This window comes from Dreissena polymorpha, chromosome 6 (assembly GCF_020536995.1).
Source record: "Dreissena polymorpha isolate Duluth1 chromosome 6, UMN_Dpol_1.0, whole genome shotgun sequence".
NCBI lineage: Eukaryota > Metazoa > Mollusca > Bivalvia > Myida > Dreissenidae > Dreissena > Dreissena polymorpha.
The window spans coordinates 63597168-63625152 of record NC_068360.1 but is presented as its reverse complement, the minus strand read 5'-3'; the positions used below and the strand labels follow the sequence as shown (position 1 = coordinate 63625152).

At 35.4% G+C, this 27985-nt stretch overlaps 2 protein-coding genes across 3 annotated transcripts in view; both read right to left on the bottom strand.

The window, feature by feature from the left end:
• Positions 1-27985, bottom strand: part of LOC127833659 (proline-, glutamic acid- and leucine-rich protein 1-like) — a 105277-nt gene that overhangs the window by 27006 nt on the left and 50286 nt on the right. The gene's annotated exons all lie outside the window — the stretch shown is intronic.
• Positions 14-27776, bottom strand: LOC127833662 (proline-, glutamic acid- and leucine-rich protein 1-like). Its single transcript, XM_052359062.1, has 11 exons — positions 27627-27776; positions 18962-19026; positions 11951-12056; positions 10722-10871; positions 7826-7951; positions 5246-5396; positions 4742-4824; positions 2609-2738; positions 2067-2151; positions 1503-1597; positions 14-52 (listed from the first exon to the last, which is right to left on the bottom strand). Exons 1-8 carry the CDS (start codon positions 27762-27764, stop codon positions 2661-2663), a joined length of 897 nt encoding a protein of 298 aa, XP_052215022.1. The 5' UTR covers positions 27765-27776; the 3' UTR covers positions 14-52; positions 1503-1597; positions 2067-2151; positions 2609-2660.

Below are 27985 nucleotides of genomic sequence, written 5' to 3'. Positions count from 1 at the left end.
GGGTCAGGACACTAACTATCATCACCCCCTGGGGATCAGGTTCCTGCCACAGCTACAACAAGAGAAACATCATGCAAGAGACCATGTTACATGCATTGTATTTTTTAAATCCCAAGGGTACCCGAATTGTACACTATATGATTGCAAGCCTTTACAAATCACTTTGGTATTACTGGTACATACATACAAATTGAATATGAAATTATTTTAATTCAAATACATATTCTATGTCATCATCTTTTTCTATTAATTCAAGATAAGACTGTTGCTGATAGATAGCAACTCACACCAAGGAAAGATAACATGATTATATGAGGTAACCATGTTTATATTACTGCGCTATGTACAAATGTATACATGATTGCTAAAGGTATTTATCATAGTTACATGATTACACACGGTATCTACTGTTATGTGATTGCACTAGGTATACATGGTTACATGATTGCACTAGGTATACATGGTTATATAATTTCACTAGGTATCCATGGTTACATAATTGCACTTTGTATCCATAGTTGCATGATTTCACTAGGTAGCCATAGTTACATGACTGCACCAGTTAGCCATAGTAACATGACTGCACTAGGTAATCATACCAGTAGTTACCTGACTACACTAATTAGCCATAGTTACATGACTGCACTAGGTAATCATAGTTACATGGCTGCACTTGTTACACATAGTTACATGACTGCACTAGGTAATCATAGTTACATGGCTGCACTAGTTACATATAGTTACATGACTGCACTAGGTAATCATAGGTACATGGCTGCACTAGTTACACATAGTTACATGACTGCACTAGGTAATCATAGGTACATGGCTGCACTAGTTACACATAGTAACATGAATGCACTAGGTAATCATAGTTACATGACTGCAATAGGTAATCATACCGGTAGTTACATGACTGCACTAGTTAGCCATAGTTACATGACTGCACTAGGTAATCATAGTTACATGAATTGACTAGGTATACATGGTTACATTACTGCACTAGGTAATCATACCAGTAGTTACATGACTGCACTAGGTAATCATACCGGTAGTTACATGACTGCACTAGTCAGCCATAGTTACATGACTGCACTAGGTAATCATAGTAACATGAATTCACTAGGTATATCATGGTGAATAACTGCTCTAGGTATCCATGGCTACATGGTTGTCCTAGGTATACATGGTAACATTACTGCACTATGTATCAATGGTTAAATGATTTCAATAGCAGTCAATGGTTACACTACGTATCCATGGTAACATGATCACACAATGTATCCATGTATATACGATTGCACTAGGTATCCATGGTAAGTTTCACATAAGGTCACCTTGATAAAATAATTTCATTAAGTTACCATGGTAGGTTCTACATTTGGCAACAATGGTAAAATAACTGCCCTCTGTGATCGTTTTGCACAAGGTTACTATCAGACCATAATTAATTACTTTTCCATGGTTACGTGACTGCACTGGGTAACCATGGCAACACTTACAGCGTGATGAGCTGCTGAAGCAAGTATAGAGCATGTATGTGCACGTCCTGACTGAAGCTGGCCAGTAGCGACCTCTCACTAGTTGGGCGGCTCATCTGTAAGCAGCACATAGTGAATGGTAAGATACTGCAATATAGAAAATAGTACATGTGTGGGTTTATTTTATTTTAAACCTACATGTATTTAGTTTAGCTTGACAACAGACCGGAACCCATGACCACCCAGTCGCTAGGTGGAAACCATATCCACTAAGCAACAGCGATCTCTGGCTTTCAGAGTATCAGTAAACTGATATTGTATTATGTCTGTAAGAACACATACTTAATAAAATTACTGATATAATAGGGTCCAGGAACAGTAAGGATTATAAATTGTATCTGACTAAGGTATAATGTTATTAAGTATGAAAGTTACCCCATTTTGTTTTTGATATTCCATAGTATTGTTCGTTTTCATCTTTTCTTCAAAGTGCAAAATTAATAACAACACTGCCTTTAGATTTAAGGCAAGTTTTTAGAACTCTTACCACAAACTTGAATATCTGTAGAAAAGTGTAGCACCTACCAACATATTAGTGTCGACAGACAGGCAGTGGAATATGATGTTCAGATGTCATCGGCTGGCACTCTTGCCACAGCATTGAAGTCCTCTATACAATGAACAAGACTGAACTAAATGAATAATGAACAAAGTGTCATTGAAAATCATTTGTATTGAAATTCTGATAAAGAAAATCAAATCATTAAATTCAAATTTAAAGACATTTTTCTCAATCTTGAACATGTTGTCGCTTCAATTTTATCATACAATTTGTCTAAACATATATTATATATAAATATAACAGGTTCAAGAATATTAAGAGATCATTGATTGATGCTTATACATTCAAGATACTTTAAAAGAAAAGATATTCAAGTTGTTTTATTTTATTAAAATTCCTTTTCAATATATACATGTATCAACAAACTCTTAACATTCTTGAACCTCTTTTCATTAAACAAAAAAGAGAAAATCCCAATGATAATAGGAACTCACATTTTCTGTGTTGGATAATTTGGCGCCTTGCCTACATTAAATGAAATATTAATGTAGTGTAATAACTATACCTTAGTAAAGCTTGCATACACTTGGTGAGGGAACACCACCTTTTGACAAGGGTCACAACTCTGTCATTGTGACTGAAATCAATGGGAGGTAATCCTGCAAGTGGTTTCCAGGTGCAACTGCTTCCTGAGCCTGCAGAATATTGTCACAATTAAAGCTGGCAAAAAATCATAAGAAATGATAACATATTTTAACCCTTTTCCACTCAGACACACTTTTTTTGACGCTTTTGTAGTCCCTTAGAAGATCAAATAATACTAACGATTTTTCTTGCTATATTCAAGTTTTAAAGGCTGCATTTCCAACCAAAAAATTCAAATAAGCAGCTAACAGCATAAAACCTGAACAGACTGCAAGATATTGGCTGGCTGTTCTGGTTTTATGCTGGTTGCCTATAGCCATTTTAGGACTGCAAGTTACTCACTGGCTGTTCTGGTTTTATGCTGATTGCCTATAGCCATTTTAGGACTGCAAGTTACTCACTGGCTGGTCTGGTTTTATGCTGGTTGCATATAGCCATTTTAGGACTGCAAGTTACTCACTGGCTGGTCTGGTTTAATGCTGGTTGCCTATAGTCATTTTAGGACTGCAAGTTACTCACCGGCTGGTCTGGTTTTATGCTGGTTGCCTATAGCCATTTTAGGACTGCAAGTTACTCAACGGCTGGTCTGGTTTTATGCTGGTTGCCTATAGCCATTTTAGGACTGCAAGTTACTCACCGGCTGGTCTGGTTTTATGCTGGTTGCATATAGCCATTTTAGGACTGCAAGTTACTCACCGGCTGGTCTGGTTTTATGCTGGTTGCCTATAGCCATTTTAGGACTGCAAGTTACTCACCGGCTGGTCTGGTTTTATGCTGGTTGCATATAGCCATTTTAGGACTGCAAGTTACTCACGGGCTGGTCTGGTTTTATGCTGGTTGCATATAGCCATTTTAGGACTGCAAGTTACTCAACGGCTGGTCTGGTTTTATGCTGGTTGCCTTTAGCCATTTTAGGACTGCAAGTTACTCACCGGCTGGTCTGGTTTTATGCTGGTTGCATATAGCCATTTTAGGACTGCAAGTTGCTCACCGGCTGGTCTGGTTTTATGCTGGTTGCCTATAGCCATTTTAGGACTGCAAGTTACTCACGGGCTGGTCTGGTTTTATGCTAGTTGCATATAGCCATTTTAGGACTGCAAGTTACTCACCGGCTGGTCTGGTTTTATACTGGTTGCCTATAGCCATTTTAGGACTGCAAGTTACTCACCGGCTGGTCTGGTTTTATGCTGGTTGCATATAGCCATTTTAGGACTGCAAGTTACTCACCGGCTGGTCTGGTTTTATGCTGGTTGCATATAGCCATTTTAGGACTGCAAGTTACTCACCGGCTGGTCTGGTTTTATACTGGTTGCATATAGCCATTTTAGGACTGCAAGTTACTCACCGGCTGGTCTGGTTTTATGCTGGTTGCCTATAGCCATTTTAGGACTGCAAGTTACTCACTGGCTGGTCTGGTTTTATGCTGGTTGCCTTTAGCCATTTTAGGACTGCAAGTTACTCACTGGCTGGTCTGGTTTTATGCTGGTTGCCTATAGCCATTTTAGGACTGCAAGTTACTCACAGGCTGGTCTGGTTTTATGCTGGTTGCATATAGCCATTTTAGGACTGCAAGTTACTCACTGGCTGGTCTGGTTTTATGCTGGTTGCATATAGCCATTTTAGGACTGCAAGTTACTCACCGGCTGGTCTGGTTTTATGCTGGTTGCATATAGCCATTTTAGGACTGCAAGTTACTCACCGGCTGGTCTGGTTTTATGCTGGCTGCATATAGCCATTTTAGGACTGCAAGTTACTCACCGGCTGGTCTGGTTTTATGCTGGTTGCCTATAGCCATTTTAGGACTGCAAGTTACTCACCGGCTGGTCTGGTTTTATGCTGGTTGCCTATAGCCATTTTAGGACTGCAAGTTACTCACTGGCTGGTCTGGTTTTATGCTGGTTGCCTATAGCCATTTTAGGACTGCAAGTTACTCACCGGCTGGTCTGGTTTTATGCTGGTTGCATACAGCCATTTTAGGACTGCAAGTTACTCACCGGCTGGTCTGGTTTTATGCTGGTTGCACACAGCCATTTCAGGACTGCAAGTTACTCACCGGCTGGTCTGGTTTTATGCTGGTTGCACACAGCCATTTTCTCTTTGCTTCTGAGCGGGAAAGCGTTAAGGAGTTGTACAATCCTGGATAACAATTATCAGGGGCTTATAATACAGCCAATGTCCCTAGGATTTATGTTGGGCCACTATATTTACTACAGAAATGACAGGAAATATGAATGTGGGAAACAATGGCCTCAAGGATTTGTGTTTTCATGACATAAGTCATAGACTGACAAACTTACTTGAAAAGTGATTACTTTATACCTTCCAGTCATGGGGATATAATAAAAGTATAATAAATCTTTTCATTATTTGACGTTTCATAATGTGACAAAAAAAGAAGTTCTGAAAAAAGGATGTTCGGGTACGTAATTTGCATATTTAAAAGAAAGTAAGACAATTTCAGTAATATAAAAATAATAGTAATATACAAACAGTGCATAAAACTTGCATTTTGAACTTGTATTACTCATACAGACATTTGACCCACTTGATGACCTACCCATATTCTTATCACTGTACATGCAACTGAGGGTCTCATGTAAACTGGCCAACACCCACTCCGCTAGTTCTGACCAGGCCTCTGTGTGTTTAACCCCAAGGTTACCACCGGAACCACAGCTTGTTAGCAGTGCAAAACACTCATAGAGCTCCTGAAGCAAAAAAAAGAGTACTGAACAGTATTTCAATTTATATGGCAAATATTTCACTGTGCAGGAAATATACACTTTAGAAATACTGTAAAAGATCACTTCTCAGTGCCAACAATAACTGTGTGACTATCTTAAAAATGAACAGAATTTGCTCTCATGTAAGATCATTCTATTGTAATATATTGCAATAAGTTTACAAACACACACAGTCAGAAAAACAAAAATAAAACTATCAATAAACAAGAGCTGTCAGGGGACAGCGCACTCGACTATTCGAGTGATTGACAGTATAACGTAAGCCATCATGGAGAAATTGTTCATATTCAATAATTTATTAGATGATCTTTCAAAAATAAAAAAAGGAAAATATTTTTTTTTGGGGGGGGGGGGGGGGGGGGGGGGGGGGGCACGGCGGAGGTTCGGGAGGGCAGGGCGCGGCGCCCTTCGATTAAGGCCTAGCTGGAGCACTGAAATGTGATCATAAATAAAGAAGTTATGGCAATTTAAGCAAAATGTTCAATTATCTAAGTGTAAAAGGGGCCATAATTATGTCAAAATGCTTGATACAGTGGTCTGCTCTTGTTTATAGGTTGGGGTCATGTTGGTAAACAAGTATGCAACCAGAGCTACAGATAAGCTGCGTATTCAAAAATAGGTGGATACGCATTTTTTTTCAAAATCTGTGCGTACCGGTACGCAAAAAAAATCGCCAATACCCAATTCGAGCCGCCTTCTATGCGTAATTAAAAATCCTGTTTTGTTTTGGCCGTTTTGACTCGAGTCTTAATCGACAAGCGCTTGTTTAATCTGGTAACGTATTTACCAATCGTTTAGATGATAACACATGCGAGTCAAACAAAATGGTGTCTCGAGGCAGCGAAAAGTTCCGCAAAAAATAAAAAAAAACGTATAGATTCCTTCGTCGTGTTACATAAATCTAAATCTAAAACAATTGCAAAGGACATAGTTAATGACATTATTAACTCCATGTTTTGTTCCGTGGACATCTGCAGAAGTATTTTAGATGAACTTGTTGATGGGATGAACAGGGCGCTGGAACGGTGTTGGGGATGGTATAATAATGTGTGTTAAGACCGAAAATGCCAAAAAATAATTTTTAATATTATAATAGTAACCCTAACCCTAACCCTAGTTCTCCAAAATAAGATTTTCAGTGCCTTGTGCTAAAAGTTGTTATTGTTTATTGATAGAGCTATGTCTTAGCTACGTGTAAATGCCAAAGTGGTTTATTTGTATTATATTTTGGCAATGCAACCGGACTCTAATTGATGGCTGTCAGAAAATAAAACAAATGAGTTGAAACCCGTGTTACTATTATTATATTTAATTTTGGTTTTGGGCATTTTCAGTCAAAATACACTAAATTATACTATCCAAACACCATTCCAGCCCCCTTAGATGGGGTGTGTTATGTTTCCAAAACGAAAAAACTGGCCCATATTGGAACAAAAACAATTAGAAACACATTCGATGAGTGGGATGAGAAATTCCATTGGCTTCAGATTGTTGAATCTGGTAGCAGAAAGATGGAACAACCTATACTGCAATTGAATACATAACAGTGACTTTATGTAGGTAAGGTTTTGAGAAGCTAAATTCATGTTTTAATGCAATTATTATATTCACTTGTTTGTTTTGGTACAAATACCCAATTATTTTTTTATATGAGCGGGTATCATACTTTTGGATACCCAATCACGTTTTCCATTACCCAATTCATTCTTATTTTGAAGAGTATTACCCAATTACCCTAAAAAGCTTATCTGTAGCTCTGTATGCAACATATAAAAGCAATATGTCAAAGGATATAGGAAATATTTGGGGTAGTACGCAAACTTTAACATAGATTTATCAATAATATGCATATTCTACGTATAAAAGGGGCAATAATTATGACAAAATGCTTGATAGAGTTGTCTGCTCTTGTTTACAGGTTGGGGTGATGTTGGTAAACAAGTATGCAAAATATAAAAGCAATATGTCAAGGGACAATGAAAATAAATGGGGCAGTACGAACACTTTAACATTTGCTACATATTCTAAGTGGAAAAGGGGCCATAATTATGACAAAATGCTTGATAGAGTTGTCTGCTCTTGTTTATAGGTTGGGGTCATGTTGGTTAACAAGTATGCAAAATATGAAAGCAATATGTCAAGGGACAAAGAAAATATTTGGGGCAGTACGAAAACTTTAACATAGCAGACGCAGACGCTCACGCCGGGATGAGTAGGATAGCTCCACTATATATATTTCATATATAATAGTCCAGCTAATAAAATGAATTAAAATATATGGCATCAAAGGTTTAAAATGCTCAAAACCGAAATTTAGAGAGAATTGCATTTATTAGTACAAAAATTCAAATAGACTAAGCATCTACCAGAACTTTTGTGCCTACTTGTCCTACCGCATAATTCTTTCCATTGGCTAATTCTTGCTCCACTAGGGTTTGAAGCTTTCCTTTGAATGGCCCCACTGGCCCAGGGTACTTCCTGATACACGTGCTCACACATGTCAGGGCAGCTGACAGACACTATAGATAAAATAATCCTTGTTGTGGGAAAACTGGGCTTAATGCATGTGCGTAAAGAGTTATCCCAGACTAGCCTCTGCAGTCTGCACAGGTTAATAAGGGATGACATTTTCCGCCTAGATTGTTTTTTCTTTTAGAAGATACATCAAAACAAACAAGTCCATAAAAGCCGCAGCTGTTGTCTCTTATCAGTCTGTATGAACTACATATGCTAATGTGGGACAACACTTTACCCATATGCATTAAGTCCAGTTTTCCCTTAACGAGTCTCATATAAGAAACACTTTAAAATGAACACCAGCTCCGGCCGTTATCAGGAATTACAAAGTTTGTCAAATCTATCAAAGTTTATTTTCATTGTATGTCCTTATTTGAAAGTTTTTATTTGATATAGAAGCATTAGTTTACTACTGCTAAAACTACACTGTTTTATATTCATCATAGTGTTTCGAGAGTTAATGAATACATAATAATACATTCATATGCAATGTAAATAAATTGCAAGGAACATGTCCATTAGCATGCAAATAATAAACTATAAATTGCCACAAACAACAATTATGCATCCACAATACATGTTTGGACATACGTAGTTCAAACCACTAATAACTATTTATTCTACAGAGGACAAAAATCAAAGGCAAATAGATCTGCAAAACTGTTCCAGTGCACGTTCTTTATGATCAATTACAAATTCAGGCCATTCAGCTTTTTAAGTTTGAATGAAAACAATCAACAATTTCAAGAGGAAATCAGTACACAAAATGTGTAGGCTATATTAAATATTGGAAACACAACAAAGGGCCACAATAAGGCACAATTCAGATAAATTGGGTTGCAGCTAAAATTCCTGTCTTTATGATCAACTCAACATTAAGGTCATTAAGCTGTGTAACTTTTAGCAAGATCCACTCAGCTATTAAAAGTAGCATTAAAACCACAAGCTTTTAAGTGGAAAATTATACAAAGGAACATAATTCTGCCCAAACCAGTTGAAGCGAAAATTTCTTCCTTTACAAAATCTAAATATGAAATCAATCAAGCAGCTTTATAGTTTAAGAGAGAACAAACCAGCCCATTATGAGGGGTTGAACACAAAAGCTCCAGTGCGTATGTATGACTGTTTAGACAAAGACAATTGAAATGCTTAACCCTTTCCCACTAAGAAGCAAAGTGAAAGTGTGCAAACAGCATAAAACCAGAACAGCCTGTGAGTAACTCGCAGTCTGTTCAGGTTTTAATGCTGTTTGCTGCTCATCAGTATCTAAGGGTTTGAACTGAAACCTTTAAAATGTGGATCTAGTAAGAAAGGCTTTTAATTAAATTTAACTTTCTGAGGGACTTCAAATGAGTGTAAATATGTATGTAAGTGGTAAAGGCTTAATGCCTACAACTCAGTGGATGCATAAAAACAAGAAGGCTATAGGCCTTGGAACTCCCTCAGACGAGAAAGGAACTTAACAGTTCTCAGAAGATTTGTGATGTTCAGGAAACCACAGAATTGGGATGAAATATTATTAGATGTCGTTAGCAAGCTTCATGCAGATTGGACCAAAAAAATGTGATGTTTTTACTTTCAAAAGATTTCAATATAGCCAAATATCCAAGATTTCATTAGAACAAATGTTCAAAGCAAGTTTCAAAAAAACTGGGAAAAAATGTGAGTTTAAGAATGCAGGGCCCTCTCTGGCAATCAGGGGAAGATATCCACATCCCTTATGAGGGGAAATGTTCGCACCGTTTCCCTTTTATGGGGGATTTTTCTACTTACTCTCTCATTACTATATTTGTACATGTTTGCACTATAATCATTGCTTTATTTTTATAATTTAGCATATTTGACTTTAACACTCAAATTACACTTAATTTTGAATGTCAATATAATAAAGAGTTGAAATTCCTGTTACTCCAGAAGTATTTCTCTCCCATTTTACACACATATATGGTCGTTTATTTATGGCAAGTGACCATTTTTATAAGTTCAACATGCTAATTTTCCATTGACTTGTCATCAAAGTTATCTGATGATGCCGATGCCTGTACTTCTGTTTGGTTTTTATAATGTGGATCATTACTATAAGCTTATGCTGTTCGTTTGAAAAAAAGATCAATTTGTTGTACATTGAAATCGTTTTTTTATCAAGTTTATTTTATGAATTTGCATTATGAGACATTTTATCCACTGGCAACAGTGTAGTTGTTAAATCATGCAGGAGCGAGAAACATATTTCCCATCTACTGCCATATCCATGAGGCTAGAAAACACTTACAGTGTTACAGCTTTTCCGTGTTTTTTTTTCCTAGGGGGAATTTTTCCCAAACATTTGGGGAAAAACAAAAACAATTGTTGATGGGGAAAGCCACCAATATTAGGTGGTAAAAAATGCAGCTCGAGGGCCCTGGAATGTCAAAAGGTTTTGCCATAAACATAATAAGCACTGCACCCTGGCAACCAAGTTTTTCAACTACCATAACCGAAACCGTTTTTGAACTCTGCATGATTGGAGCAAACGTTCTGAATAAGTTTCATGATGATTGGGTAAAAAATGTAAACTACAACAGTGTTCAGTTTTTTCTTTAATTGTTTCTAAAGACCTATTTTTGACCCCACATGACCCAGTTTTAAACTTGGCCAAGATTGCATTGGTAGTGGTCACAAGGTAAATGTTGACGACAGGCAACAGATGACACACAACAAACAAATGATGTTCACAAAAGCTCATATTGAACATATGCTAAAAATGCACAAACTGCGTACTCTCTTACTCACCCTAGGTTCACAGGAAAGCAACAAGGGCAACAACTGTGGGATGAATGAGCTGGTTACCTCCCTTGAGACATCAGAGAAGCTGTCTGAATGATAGATTACCTGTGACAGCAACTTACAACAGGCTTTGTGCACTAGCACTGGGCAGTGACCCTGTAAATGTGAACCACACCACACTCTGTATTTGGCTATGCATATTTACAGAGGTCAAATTTAGCACATATGAACATTGGTTTTATGCCATATGTGGCAAGCAAAGCTCCATTCCAGCAGGCGCATGCAAGCACTCTAGCCTGTTAATTAGACAACAAAACCTTGCCTGCTGACCTGACTTCCCAAATGCTGGTTTAAAGCTACCCTGGCCTCATATGGCATTTTGCATGATGCAGGCATATATGCAGACTGGTAACATTTTGTGTTCTAAAGTTATTATTCTACAATGTTGGCTAGCTTTAGAAAAGAAAACTGCTAAATTTGATAACTGTCTTGAGATTAAATAGACTGTTTCTGTAGCAATGGACTAATTATGAATGCTACAGTTTGCAAAAATGAACTCTACAATAATATTAAACAATATCTGGAAAGTTTCAAATGGCAGTGATTGTTGTTGTTTTTTAAAGTCATTTCACTTTTTATACAAATATTTTTCTTTAATATCATGATCTAAGCCTAAGAACTGTATACAAACCCCAGGTAGTCCAAAAGATTAATTTAGTGGTTTTTATTATTCAATTTAGTTTGTTATTATATAACACTATTTTAACAATCTTTCATATGTTCCTTAAGGTCTGTTTAAGATTACATCAAGGATATAAATTAGCATGAGCCCATAAGCAATGCCCCTAAAATGTGTTCTGGAAGGGCTTTTTTATTGATTTGGGTTAAGGGTCTGGCCTTCCATTTTGGGAGGAAAACTTATCAACAAAACAGAATAAGGGAAATACATGTCTCACAATAAGCTTGAATTTTGGGGAAAATTTCATCATTTTAAAGAAATTCTATCAGGGGAAGGGGCCTTTTTCTTGAGGAAGGGGACTTAATATATAAGGCCCTAGCTAAAGAAGGAAAAAAGCACTGGTTCTGTTTGTGTACATTAAAAAACAACAACATCCTATGCATTCTTTTTAAAAAGTACACTAGGAATAAGTATGGGCTACTCTGCTAAAATTCTTAGTTTAGATCTCTTTAAAATGGACTGTATCACAATCTTGTTCAACATCTAAATATTTTACCTGCAAAATATTAAGTAGCAACTTCAGCCAAGTGACTGCATTCTTCTGGAATACAGCTGTAGAGCTCTGTTTAACTAGAACACTAAGCAGCATCAAACCCTCATATCTGAAGAAACATAAAATCATGACTATCCAGATAATTGGAACACTGCAGGGATCATTCTACATTTTGCATATTGAGTTCAAGACATTATATATTAAGTTCTAGTAGTAGTAATAAACGCAATATCTAGCCTGATTAATATTCTTCGAACAAACCCACTACAACTTAAGCCTTGAGTCTAGGGCTAGTGCTTTCGTGTGCTTGTAGCTTTGTAGACACTGGCCTGCATGAGCTTGTACTATTGTTTTTTGTTAGTTTTTTGTGGTTGTTGTTTTTAATTTCTTTTCTGAAAAATATTTGTATAATTGTAATTAATATTTATGATCCATGTTTATAAAGCACATTTATAATAACTCTAGTCTACCTTAGACAGTGTTTGCAAAATCTCCATTTTTTTAAAAAAGGTATTTACAACTTGTCTGTAAATCAATTTTATAGCAAATTCTGTCACATTTTCACTTTTCCTTTAATGCTTAGGGAAAATACCGACAAATAATTTCGCCTCCCCAGATAGATATTCATATCATCTATATCAACATGTAAAGAAAAAAAAGATACTTGATAACTGGTAAAACAATATAATTCAGTTGATTATGATTTGTAAAACTAAGAACTAGAAACACTCAATGAGCCCCAGGATTATGATTTGCTTCGTTAAAGCCTGAATGGGCTAAGTATTTAATTTTGAAAACATTAAGACTGGAAATCTTCACCATACTTATTCCCATGGAAACAAGTCATGTGTCTGTTGGATACAAACAACATTCTGCTCTTGTGCTACAACAACACTTATGTCCCACAAAACAATTGAAATGCACCAGAATGCCCAAGTTTCTAAGTTCCCATGATGGTAAAGTGTCAACATTTCTTTCAAGTAACATGCACCTTAAGTTTCTTTTTTAAGGCCATAAATCTGGTAATGTAAACAACAAAAAATAAACCAAAATATGGAGAAAAGTTCATGTATTGGTTAATATATTTGTGAGGTGCTGTGTGTAATATACTGTCTATATGGTTGTATTCATTTGTCAATAGTTCTTTGCAATCAGTATAGATGACAACAGTTTATTTCACTAATATTGTATTCAATATCAATGGTTTCGCTTTTTCAAAGTGACGAATTTCATTACTGACACTATAATTGTAGTCGGAGCTAAACTTTATAGCATGAAATCTGATCTGTTGCATTACTAGAGCATATTTATTCAGACTTCATACAAACAAGCCCCCTGGCCATTGATTGTTATCAGATCGCTAATGGCCCCTTTGTTCAGATGAGAATGAAATCTTGTGGAACTGATTATCTTAACGTAACAGCATGTTTCACGCTTGGCTGGACACAAACACTGTCAGTTAAAATCAAAATCAGCATTATTTATTTTAAATCTTCTGAATTCTTTGGGAATGAAAAAAAAGTATATTTGTGAATGCGGACATGCGGTTACCTTCATTTCAAAACTCGGTTAATCTATGGCATGGTAAAACGTAATATATTTTTGGATTTGATTTCAGAACCTTTAAACGCTGTCTGTCCTCAATCATGATGAAATTAAAATGAATAAGGACAGACAGTTGTTATTTCAACAAATACAGATCTTGTTTGGATGGAGGATCAAGCGCTCTTCAAGTAAAGGTTATTTTCATATTGTCATATATTTTCGCTGCCATATGAAACTGTCAACAATTCTTTGCTTAGTGATTTGAAATAAAGTTTTATAAAATAGATATCGGCTAAATCAATTAGAATTCTTTTCTTAAGTTCTGTGGTTTTATGTTTGAATTAATACATCTGAGATATTTATGCCGCCTACTGTAACAGTAATGTTAACATTATTTGATTATTTTGGTCATCTGTGTTGTTTATTATATGGAACAAAGTTAAAAATAAAGGATATTAAGACTTATAAGGTAACTTCTAGTAATTTGTGTAATTATAGGAAATCATAGTAATACAAAGTAATACTATACAGTACAGGCACCGTGTACTTACACAAAAACGCCTGTCCGCGGTGTTCACTTTTCCCGATGGGTGACATTTTGCGGGGGACGGACACGCTACTGACCGCGGTGTTTGCCGAACACCTGAAATCGCCGCGATTGCACGCTATCGTTTACGGGAACACCCGTGATCACCGCGATGCTGCGCAGTCACCGTAAACACCTGCCTGCGAGGGTCATTCAAACGTTTTAAATGTACAAAAAAAATCATATACTACATGTTGATATAACATGTATGTGCATATGTATGCGTACTTAAATTCGGACAGTACGTAAAGTCGGAAACGTAAATAAAGCGTGTAGACGATCAATACTATTAACTCTTATGTTGATAATCAATGCAATTGCCATTTTTAACAAAAAATATCGAGTTTCAAAGAAATCAAGTGAGTATTAAATCATTTATTTACTTGTGTCTGACTTTAAGGACTGTCCGAATTTATGTACTACATCAGTATGTTAAGACATTTGTGTGCAATAATGAAGAAACTGAAACAGCATAACGGTAACAATACAGCGTGTTTAAATTATATTTTATAAAGAGGAAAGGTCAATGCAAAATAATTCGCGAGATACCCTGGTTGTTTAGTTGAAATTCACAGCGAAAATTTTAATGGAAATTAAATTATCTCAATGTAGCACCCGCTACGAAATGTTTATTTACAAATAAATACACCAACGCCAATTTTCGCGCGCTTTTTATCAGGACAAAGAAATGCATTTATTTCATGTAGAAGTTGTAACCGAAAATAGCTGTACACGACGCATGCAAACCGTGTCAGGTGATTTAAGCATGTTGGAATACAACTGTTCTGATTGGGCGCTTATTTCATCAAATCTTTATCGGTAAATAGAATCATATGCCGAAATTCATTTGATACTTTCGAAAATTCCAAACGTTTGTGTTATTGACATTTTTGAGCACTCTTATCGTCTATATTACACACCAGAAATTTGCTTTTTAAAATGGAAATCGGGCATATATGGGATTAGCGAGTAATGGATAAAGATGGGAGAAGTAGCATGTATGCGATTCAGACAGTTGACACGTAAGTATCGGGTAATCCAGAGACTCAGGATAATACGATTACTACAATCAGTTATGAGTTCTTTGTGGCTTCGAACTGTTAATTGCGTAATCAAACACGCACTTATCACTCCTCAAGGTGCAGTATCCTACAACTAGGTGCGAACACAGTTTTCTTTTATAAGCGGCATTTAAAAAGACAGATAACACTGTGGCATGGATGTGAAATACATTATTCATTATCACTTTTAAATGAAGGGGATCAATACAATACGTTTATTTTCAATTATTTTATTTTTTGAGAACACGATGAACACTGCGGTTGATATTATGGGTCCATGGTGATTCACGGTGTTCGCCTTATGGCAAACGGCATTTGATCTGAACACCCATCACAAAGTTCATATTGGTAAGGGAACACAGTGAGATGAACACCGCAGCGAGTGGTGTTTGTTTAAGTACACGGTACCTGTACTGTAGTCAATGACATTAATTTAGTTGTAAGGTTTATTAAATGATTGTCATTATTAATAAGGTCAGATTAACCAGCGATTTTCCTCCTTCTTTATAAAGTACCGGTAAACGGTACTTTCCCAATCAAGCAAAAATTCCCAAATTCCTAAATCGGCATCTGAAAAAATCCCAATCGACGTCCGATTTTTTCTCAAAACGACCGAAATTTTCGTAACAAAACCCAACTTTCGGCGAGCGAACAAAGAAAACCGTATAGTTGTGTGTAACCACGCGCTCGATTAATTTGGGGTTTTATTATTCAGCGCGTGCAATCAATAGTGTCGTTTCTGTTTCCGGTTCTTTTGTCAGGCAGCCAGCGTACTGTTTTATGTCGGTTTGTAACCTTGCCTCTGTGGAAAGGGTGTTCAGTCTAATGAACAATCTTTGCACAAACAATCGGGACCGTCTATCACACGACACATTGACAGCACTAATGATGCTGTGCAGAGAGGTATGCCAGCAACTGATAGATGGTCAAACATCAAAGATTGTTGAAATTTTCAAAAAAATGAAAGACAGAGACATTGCTTAACAAGAGATTAAAACAACTTGTAATTGATTTTGTGTGTTCTTTATAATATTTTGTTATTTATTTCAACTTAATTACTTAATGGTCATTAAGGCATGCCTGCAAATGATTCTTTTAATGGGTATGTTCAATAAAGTATGAACTGTATGATGTATTCAATAAGACCCAAACTTCACTACGTGATTTTCCCAATTTAAGGATTTCACGACTCGATTTTTTCCCAATTTTGAGGTTTTCACGACTCAATTTTTCCCAATTGGACCGTTACAGGTACTTTTCCCAATTGGACAAGGAAAATCGCTGTTAACCGACGGTTTTTACGTCACAAAAAAGTGGTGACAACTTTTTTGGGGCCAGTGAAACCCCTGAATATAGACTGGGTCAGCACTTTTAAAGCCCAAATGTGGTTTGGACTTTTACATAAGTCTGTCTGTCTGTCTCCCTGCTTCTCACTGACTCTTGGTGGTTAAAACTGATAAAAAAGTACAATAAATTAATGTAGATAAATACTGCAAGTCAAGCAAAACCTGAATCCTGCCACTTCGACAGTCCAGAACACAAAGAAAATCTAATTTACAAACAAGAATGAAAAATCAACTGGCTGAACAGGTTTTTAAATCAATCAACTGTGGTAATTGGTCACAATGGCCACCTGATTGAGCTGATATTATGAGCTGGTATTAAAAGTCAGTCAACTATGTAAACTGGTCATAGTGGTCAAAGATAGATAAGCTTTCTTCTCTAATAGAATTTTTGGAAATCCTACCTGGTTACATATTCACCTGATAGCTGGAAAGGTTTAGGTCCAGAAAGGCCGAAAACCAAAAAGGCCGCATACCAAAAAGGCCGAATACCAAAAAGGCCTTACCAAAAAGGCCCTAAAGCATACCAAAAAGGCCAAAAAATGAACCAAAAGGGCCTTAAAGCAATTATTGTTATTATAGGTTTCAAATCTCTGGTTTAGGTCCAGAAAGGCAAAAAACACAAAAGACCACATACCTAAAAGGCTGAATACCAAAAAGGCCTTACCAAAATTCAAATTCTTTATTACAAAATATACATAATATTAATTAATTGAAAATTGAGTACGACATCAAACATGTATGAAGTTTTTTATTATCTTTATTACAAAATATACATAATTTCAATTAATTTTAATTACATAATAATATTGTTTATCATGTGAATTCTATTATCTATTAAATCAAAATGGAGTATGACATAAAACATGTATGAACTTTTTTCGCCTCATACTTGTCACATAAATTAAAGATCGAACGCGGTCGTTATAGTCAGATACTACGCGAAAATAGAAAATGTAAGTTTTGCAACGGACGCGCTATAGAAAACGAGTGTCACTTTGTACTTGTTTGTCCTCTGTATAGAAAAATTAGAAAGAAATATTTAAAACGATATTTATGAAGGTGGCCAACGTTAAATAAATTTGACATTCTAATGCAGTCGGCTAATAAAAAATACATTATAAACTTTGCTTAATATATTTTAATGCTACTGAAATGCGTAATAATATAGACAATCTGTTATAATTGTTTATAATATCACATAGAATAAAGCATTTTTATTTCTTTCGGTTTAAGTCTTCCGAATTTAATGTAGCAAGTTTTATATCGTTAAAAGTTAAGAAACTATTTTTAAATGCACAAGTAATTATCAATAGGTGTCAATAAGTGTCATTTTACACCATATGTGGGCGTTTTACTAATCCGTTATCAAAACAGATGCCGCAAACTGTGAATGACCTTTGACACTTTGATACCCGGTCTGATTAGCGAGTTGTTTTTGTACTTTCAACTTCTTATATTTTAAAAAATGCAAAAAAATAGTTTAAGAGGAAATTAATAATATATAATGATATATTATGTACTTTATTATATGTGTTTAATATCATAAATATTTGTCTTTTAGAAGTCACTAATCCATATGCGTATATTTATTTTATTTATTTTATTGTTTAACATAGTAATCAAGAATAACGTTGTACACTATATATTGTGTATGCTACTTTTTGACGACATTGACTATGCATTACGATTATAACAATGCTCATACCACAACACTCACACATTATCAACACACAACAAATTAACACTTGTGAAGAAATTCGTATAATTTACACGATTTAAAAACACTATATTTCAAACGCAAAATAAAGTACGGTATACTTACAAATATAATGAATAAAACAAAGCAACTACTATAGACAACTTTGACACATGAACGGATCTTATATATATTTGGCCGCCACGTAAGTTTTCAACACCTTCATTACTCATTGGTTACACTTTTAGATGCAAACAGAGAGTTCAGAGAAAAATAAAATTTTCATAAACGGATAATTCCTACGTGCTTATTGGCGATAAGTATGCCGACTTTGATTACAAAATTAACGGCTTTTAATTAAAAAACTGAAACATCTATTGTACAGTATTACTCAACGAAAAATATTGTGACTAACTAACACTTCATACTGTATGCGATAATTCGCGATATCTTTGCCGACTTTGATTATAAAATTAACGGTTTTTAGGTAGACTAATAAACAAGTAATGACTATTTAATAGATACAATGTATGATTATTATAATCAGCATAACTATTCAATGATAATACAAAATATTGTATGGCTTTTCTGGTATACCATGAGGCCTTTTTGGTTCACTTATGCGGCCTTTTTGGTGCGGCCCTTTGGGAAGGCCTTTTTGGTTAACGGCCTTTCTGGTACTATACCGCTGGAAACACATACACTGTCAAATCTATTTCCCGTACCCCACACTTTGAATGTGGGGGATAAAAATTGTGAAAATACAAATTAAAAACTCACCGCTGTTTGGAGTTGTTTAGACACTGGTGAATGTAGCCAACAATGTCATTACTGCCCTCGTCACCCTAAATTAAAAATTAATTAGGATACGTACAGACTTCAGAATAGTTAGAATAAAATTAAGTCTGTACATTAAAGTACTAGTTCTTACTTAACACTTTTTACAAGCATGAAAACAATTAGACCTTTGTTGCGAGTTGGACAGGATTAAAAATCATTTATAAGGAAACAAATTGTTGTTTAAATTCTCATTATCATACATACATACATACATATCTGGTTAGGGCCGCAAGCTGGATCAGCTTCTAATAGCCCCCTCATGTTCGTTAACCCAGGTAGTCTCCGGTATAACTGAGTACATTTTATCTCCCATGTGTTTATCCAATCTGTTTTTAAAGGTATTAAGGGATGGCGCTGTAACAACGAATTCCGGTAGATTATTCCACGGATCTATCACTCTCTGAGAAAAGAAGTTTTTTCTGGTGTCCTTTCTACAAGATTTCTTCTTGAGTTTTAAACAGTGACCCCTTGTCGTAGTATTGTTCATTAAAAAAAATCTGTCAAATTCAATGTCTTCTTTTTTATTCAAGAGTTTAAAAACTTCGATCATGTCTCCACGGAAACGACGATATGACAAAGATGGTATTTTCAATATTTTAAGTCTTTCAATGTATGGTAAGTGTCTAACATAGTATACTAATTTAGTCGCACGTTTTTATACTCGTTCTACAATTTCTATATCTTTCTTGAATCGTGGGTACCAAATTATATTTCCATATTCCAAGTGAGGTCTGATTAACGACTTGTATAATTTCCTTAGTTGTTTTGTAGTAATGTGAAGAAAAGTCCTTCTAATTAGTCCTATCTTGCTGTTCGCTTTATTTATACACTGGTTCATATGTTCTCTAAATTTTAAATCAGGACTGAATATAATCCCTAAATCTCCCTTTCCTGTATTTTACTTGAAATTTCCTTTCTTTCAGATCCTTGTCCAAGCAGATATGTCTTGTTTGGGTTATTTTTTCCAAAATGCAATACTCCACATTTTTCAATGTTAAATTTCAAAAGCCAAGTGTCACTCCATTTACATATTGTGTCATTGTCTCTTTGAATTTGGTCCGTATCTTGTTTTAATTTTGCAAAGTTGAATAGTTTTGTATCGTCTGCGAAAAGTCTAATGGTACTTTCAATTAAGTCCTCAATGTCATTTATGTAAATCAGGAAAAGCGTTGGCAGTAAAACACATCCTTGTGGTATGCCACTGGTAATATTGCACCATTAAGATTCACTTTTATTTACAATAACTTGTTGTTTCCTGTTAGTAAGAAAAGCTTTTACCCAGTTCAAAATTTTGCCATTTAGACCATAAGACTCTAATTTCTTCATCAATCGGGTGTGCGGTACTGTATCAAATGCCTTGCTAAAATCATAATAAATACAATCAAAACTATTACCCTCGTCTATCCAATTAGTCCATTTTTCCATTACGTCTAAAAGTTGTAGAGCACACGAACGTAAAGAACGGAAACCAAATTGAGAATTTGAAAACATGTTATTTGAGTTCATGTAAGAAACTATACAGTCTCTAACAAGTTTTTCCATCATTTTGCAAGGTATACAAGTCAAACTTATGGGTCTGTGGTTACCAGCTTCATCTCTGGCACCTTTCTTAAACAATGCCTTCACATGTGCAGTTTCCCAATCTTCAACAACAGTTTCACTTTCATAAGATAATTTAAAAATCATTGTAAGTGGAACGACTAGTTTGCTTCTACATTCTTTCAAAATTCTAGGATGAATAAGGTCAGGTCCATAGGATTTCAAGGTATTCAAATTTTCTAGTAATTTCATAACTTTATTTTCATCAATCAACATTTCACCAATGTTTAAACCATTAGGCGTAACAAAAATAATTGTTTGTTTCCGGTGGCCCGACCCTACCTAATTTTTTGCCGCCGGTCCTAATCTTTTTTAGCCCAAAATTCGAAAAAAATCGGAACGCGTATTTTTTGGCGACGCTCAATAAACTTGTCTACGTTATCCGCATATTATTTGTATTGTTATTGAAGCGCACGTGGTAGCTGGCCAATCAGCATTGAGTTTGCTCACACATAATATTGGGTCATTCATGCGCAGACACTGTACACTTGGAATACACAGTCAGTTGATCTTGTCGTCTGCCAACAATATAGCGGCCGATGGCAAATGTCGTATTTAAGATTAACAAATCAAAAGAAGCGTACCAATAAATAATTTATTTCTAAGCTGATTACTTAACACCTTTCTCCTGACTATCGATCTGAATTAAAGGATGATAATTAAATAATTAGTTCTATTTCGACGATGTTACACCTTTCTGCCGATTATCGTTTGAAATTAAAAGGTGATAATTAAGTTGTTTTTACCCACTAAAAATGCTATTGTAAAGCAATTTTGTCAACCAAATTGTATATTTGCTAGGTTTTGCAATGTCTGCAGTCAAACGATATGCACATTTTATTTAATGTGGAAAACGCGTACAATTTTTCGGACTGTTGATTTCGGATACATTATTTTTCGTCAATTATAATTTATTTTCGAAGTTCTTTATAGAAAAAATAGAACGACGAATGCACATGCGGTGATACGGACTGTGTGGTTTATAATATTTTGAATTGTATTCACCTGAAAATACAATTGGAAAGACTATAAAAAAGAACAATTAGTAAGGGCTCTGGATGGGGTGGGGTATCTGCCCTTTCTTCCTGTTGGGTTCATGTGGCTGCAGTTCCAAGATCCCCGGCCTAGTTTTCAGGATTTCAAATTTGGAACAATCGACACCCCTATTTAATGTACATCTATAAAATAACTTATGTTTGTACTTTGACAACTACCAAACTAATTATTTCTATATTGAAAAATGTATGTTACATTATGATATGTGATATGCCCTTGTTGTCATTAAAAGAAATATAAACAAGTTGATAGTAAATGTATATATAATGATTTCAAAACCCAAACCAGTTTTCGCGCATCGAAAAACAAAAACCTGGTTGGCTCAAAGAAATTTTGGGACAGCGCTAGCCCTGGTAGATAGACCCCACGACACCAGTACATAATATAATCTGAAAATGTGGTCCTTTGGAAGCATAAACTGCATCCAAGAAATATAATAGCACACCCTGTTTGATTGGGTCTGTTCATGGTGATAATGTTACATGCAACACCCTCGCGTCCCCCTTGCACGGCTTTTGGGCTATTTAATATATTGTAAATTATAAATAATATAGTATATACTCCATGATCCCAAAGGAACAGAACGTATAACAACACTGAATCCCTATAGACACTGAGGGTCAAGCTTACTGCGACTTTAGTTATGCCTTTTATTGGTCATAAAATGGACTATTAAAGCCGTTGCCAGAAGTCAACATTAAACTCGGGAATAAGGAAAGCAACACATGCAAAATTAATGAACAGCAAGTTTTTATTTCATTTAAGCATTTAAATAAAGCCATATAGCATTACATACATCATCAAATTTATTGAACATACAGTTGTACACGCAAAAATGAGAAGAAGATGCACCATGTACGACATTTTCTAAAAAAAAAATATTTTTAAAAATAAAATTATTTGCCTACCTACCTACCCTAATTTTTTAGGCCATGTAAGTGGAAACAAACATATTTTTTTGTTAGGCCTTACTCCTGTCATTTGCATCTGGAATATTTTCCAAATCTTCAACAACAAACACACTTTTGAAAAATGAGTTCAGTTCTTCTGCCTTCTCTTTATCATTTTCAGTAAACCCGCCATTAGTCTTTTTCAAATTAGAAATTCCTACTTGTACTTTACGCTTTGAATTTGCATACTTGTAAAAAGCTTTTGGATTGTTTTCCTCCGAAATTTTATTTTCAAAGTCATTTCTTGCTTGTCTACATGCACGTGTAGCTGTGTTACGGTCCCTACAATAATATTTAAAATGAATGTGTTCTCTAGTATTCATATACTTTTGCCATGACCTATGTTTTTTTCTTAAAGCTTTAAGAGCCAGTTTAGTCATCCATAGTGGTCTGTTCTTTTTCGATGTAACTTGAGGTTTATGTCTCTTTTTAGGAACATGCTTTTCTACACATTTCGCTAGTATCTCTTTCATTGATGACCAATTTTCGTTTATAGTTTTGTCACTGACCTCTTCTTCCCAATTAACACTTGACAATTCCTCATTTAATGCATCATAATTCCCTTTATCGTACAAAAAAGTCTCTTTTTCAACATTATTTACCTGATTGCAACAGTCTATAATAAATGAAATCACAACGTGGTCACTTTTACCAATAGGAGAATAGTGTCTCAATTCATTTATCAAAAGTTCATCACTTGAAAATACAAGGTCCAAAATACTGGGCTGTTGTGAATTTCTAAATAGTGTGTGAAAGTTAATATGTTGGTGTAAGAAGCTATCTCTCACTGATTCAATAAATTCATGGCTTATATGAGTTTCAGGTGCAGACGATACCCAATGATTCCAGTTTATGTCTTTATAATTAAAGTCACCCATTACCACTTTTTTCACATGATTTTCATTTCCAACAGCAACCATTAGCTCGTTCAGCTTAATATTATTTTAATTTCCCGAGTTTGGCGAACGATAAACTAAACCAACAAGAACAGTTTCATTTTTGCTCAACTTTACTTCACACCAACATGCCTCTTGACTAGAAATTAAGTTCAGTTTTTCATAGCTTTCAGCTTCAATACCATTTCTTATAAATAAAAGTGTTCCCCTGAATTTTATACCAATGAATCTTGGATTAACAAATTGCTGATAACCCTGTAGTTCAAAATGTTCAATATTAAAAGAGTCACAATTTTTAGGAAACGCTTCTGTGAGTCCAACAATGTCAGGCTGGTGAATAAAAACAAGTGTTTCCAATTCAGACCATTTATTGCTTATACTGTCCGCATTTGTGTATAAGCATTTTAAACCTTCCTGTTTTTCAAAACTAAAGTTTGTACTAGAGTTTGACACATTTTGAGAGGAAGAATTCATATACATTTCAGTGGAACTTGAGTCATTATGTGAAGAATCCATGTACAATTCAGTATCACTTGACACAGAGTTAATGCTTGAACCATTATGATCATTTGAACTTACAGTACTTTCGTTGCTACCAATGCTACTTGCATCATCGTTCAAAGCCAAATTAAGATTTTCAGTTTCAACATGTTTTTGGATTTCAAACAATTTAACATCCGATGAACTATCCGAACTTTCACTTAACGTATTTACATGTTCAAAACTGGAACAATTAACTTTTTAAACTGCAAACCAAGAACTATTAACTGTTTTAGAGTCATATTTTAACGACGGTCCCTCATTGGACCGTGCCCTCCTCCCAAAGGGTGTCCAGCACTGCGAGCGCCACCTTGACTAGAATGCCCTCCACCAGAAGGGGGTCCGACACCGCAAGCTCCACCTTGATTAGAAATTTTTTGACTAGACGCTGCATAACTTTGACGAGTTTCTCTTTTTGCACCCTGTTGAGATTCATATTGAGTAGGAATGGGGATCTTTGTATTGGAACCTTGGCTCTAGGTTGTCTTCTTTGCGATAGGATTTCATTTGACCCATTTTCTGAACCTTCCATATCATTCGAATTTCCAACAATTCTACTTCTTCCATACAGTTCATCCTTTAATTTACGATAAGTGAACGAAGGATCCTGTTCTCGCTTTTTTGCTACCTCATTTTTCATTTTATTATTCAATTCCCTTTGTCTTCTTGTGTAATCAGGTGTAACATGTACCTTATATTCACTATGTTTCAGTTTTTCACCATTTCGTAAGAATTTAACTTTTTCCAATTCTCTTTCAAGGACTACTTTCATTGGTCTATGTCTGGCCTTTGGACCTCTTTGTATTTCACCCAGTCTCTTGGTTTGTTTAATCTTTATTGGTTGACAATTTTCTTGATTTTGAACAAATTCACATACCTGTCTGATTTTCACGTCATCTTCAGTTTGCTGGTCTTCGTTTGTCTGAGCATTTGATTCAGGTATATTGTACATTATAATGTTGTTTTTTCTTTCATCACGTTCTCTCTGATCATACAAGGCTTGATCAACTTTAAAATCCATACTTAACTCAGAATTTGCGCCCACCTCTTGAATCTTACTTTCAATTATTTCAAGGCGGCTATTTATTTCATCCTGAGACTTTTTCATGGCACTCACAACATTCAGCACTTTACGCACACCCGGTATTACCTTTTTACATCCATTACAATACCAGATACAGTTATCACCTTGGTTATCGTTATTTAGCTCATCATAAAAAGTTTGTGTTACTTCAGCACATAGCAAGCAAAACCAACTGTCACAAAGTTCACATTGCATACTAGCTTGTTTCTCTTCGAGATAATTGTCACACAGAGAGCATTTATTTTCATCAACAATGCTATAGCTATGTTCGTGGGGGTCATTTCTATTGCTAGGTGTCTGGGGCATTCTACCATTACTTTTTTTGTTTGTCATGATTATATAATGTTTTTCATTTGGTCAATATGATTAGACAATTCTACCATTACTTTTTTTATTGTTTGTCATGATTATATAATGTTTTTCATTCCATCAGTATGATTTAACAATTCTTAGCAATTTGGGGACGGCCATCTTGGATATTCTAGCCATGTGACATTTCTGTTTCACAACAATATTCCCTGAAATACTTCACAACTGGGGTCCACACCTTACCATCTGGGAATACACTCAATATTGAAAAGGAAAACCTGGGATTTGGCTATGAGAGGGGGCTATATTAGGAGGAATACACAATTTCTTGTCCACATTTTTCAGCGCCAATCTTGTCATATCCGAATTACTGTTCCAAATCTAAGTTTCAGGCCTCGACACTAACGGTGGTCCGGGGACCCGAGGCCCCCAGATTTTGGCGAGGACCACCAGTTCTTTCAAGCTGGGTGGTCCTCCGGGAACCCTAAATTTATAGAACCACTTTGTCTTGATTGACCATTTGATTTTTTAAAAGTGCCTCCAATTTTTAAAGAGCGGCGTTTAAAAAAAATCGGTCAAATCTTATCCGAAAATGTACTGCGAATCGGAAGAACGCGACTGTCAGTTGTAAATATTGATTTTCGACGATGTAAGCGACCTACAGTGCAGAGAGTATATTGAAATCACTGAAGCGTGTAAGTGTTACAAACGGTGTTTTTACTGCTATTGTCAAGTTTTATGGGGGTTATTATCGGATTATCGGATTATTAATGGCTCCTTTATGATATTGAGCCCCCCAAAAAGTAACACTGGGACAAACTGTCACGACGATCAGTAATTATAATAATTATTAGAGCCGCTATTTCTTTAATCAAAACCATAGGCGATCGGGCTGGCAAAAGCATTTAATTTCTCCACAAAAACACACTATTTTCTACAGGTATTTGTGAGCATTTCTGTTTAATAGTTCCAGTATTATAATGACCTTGGAAGGATATAATTTGATTAAGATACCAACAATTTCTGAAATAAAAAGTATATCGTTCACTTGGTGCACTATATTTCGGATATGTTAAAATTCGGACATTTAAAGATAGTGACATGAATGTGTTTGTTTGTTGTTGATAGTTTGTAAAAAAAATATGCTTTATGTTATTTCAGGCAACTAGAATAGATGGTGGTAATTATCTGGGCCTTTCTGTCAGGAAATAGGCGTGAACAATTATAATTTAATTGATCCTGGAAATCATCCACCACTAACAGAAAACGTTTTAACAACAGAAACTGATGTATGACATGTCCAAATGACCATATATAACTGTTTAACAAATTAAGTGAGATGATTTACTTTCTGATGTTTTATATTTCTTTTTCCCTTTCAAATGATGTAAATTGGTGTGATTCTATGTTTAAATAATTAATTTTGAAACATTAGGCAGCATACTGTTTAATACATTGTAGTTAACATTGTTATATTATTTTGGTTATCCGTGTTGTTTATCAAGTTGAAAAAAATGGTATTTATATACAAATAAAGCTTATTAAGACTTATGAAGGTATGACTTGTGAAGGTACTTATTGTTTTTTATGTAATAATATACTTTTTAAAGTGATAATAAAGGCAATGACATTTATGTAGTAAGGTTTATTTAAATGATTGTTCTTATTAATAAGGTTGAAATAATCGACAGTTTTCACGGCGCGAAAAAGTTGCAACAAGTTTTGTTGAGCCAGTGAAACCCCTGAATGTGCGTAATTACCTTTTATTTCTTAAAAGTTTATAATAAGAACTTCCGAAACGCTAAGTTCTGGCGGCGAAGGGCAATGCTGAAGATGATAATGCTGAAGATGATTATGACAAGGATGACGATGCTGATGATATTGATGAAATACATGATATCAAAAGTTTACAAGACAAGGTTATGAGCTTTTAATGGGTCTGCTTTAAATGGCAACAGAAATGAATATAGGAAATAAAAATGTGTACAAGTATGCTTCTTGTACTTATTTGCCCTTACGCCGAGAGTAGCTGTGTGTTGAAACAAGAGGACTCCCTAGTTTGGGTGAGGGCCACCAAAAGTTGAAAGTAGGGTTCCCTCCGGGTACCCTGTCAAAAAAGTTCGTGTCAAGGCCTGAGTTTGAAACTGGAATGCACTAATCATCATATTTACCCTTTTCAGAAGCAGTGTGTTCGTCTCAATTACTTTGACAAACGACTGCAATTGTAAGTCTCCGGATCTCTGAACCGCATACTTGTGAAAATTGTTGTTTAGTACCTTCTCCATCATGCTTCTCATGGGCGCAGCCATATTTAAATGTATGAATACCCTCCATTGAACAGGTTACAGTATACCAATTTTGTATAACAAACAAACTGATCAGAATCGAGTTAAGTGAAAGCCGACAATTCGCAAATATTTCATCGGTGTCATTACAATATATTTATTCTGTCTAACTTCCCTTGCGGGTATTATTGACAGGTGCGCAGTCAGTGCCAGATAAAAGTGTTAAACGTGAAAAAGTGAGAAAG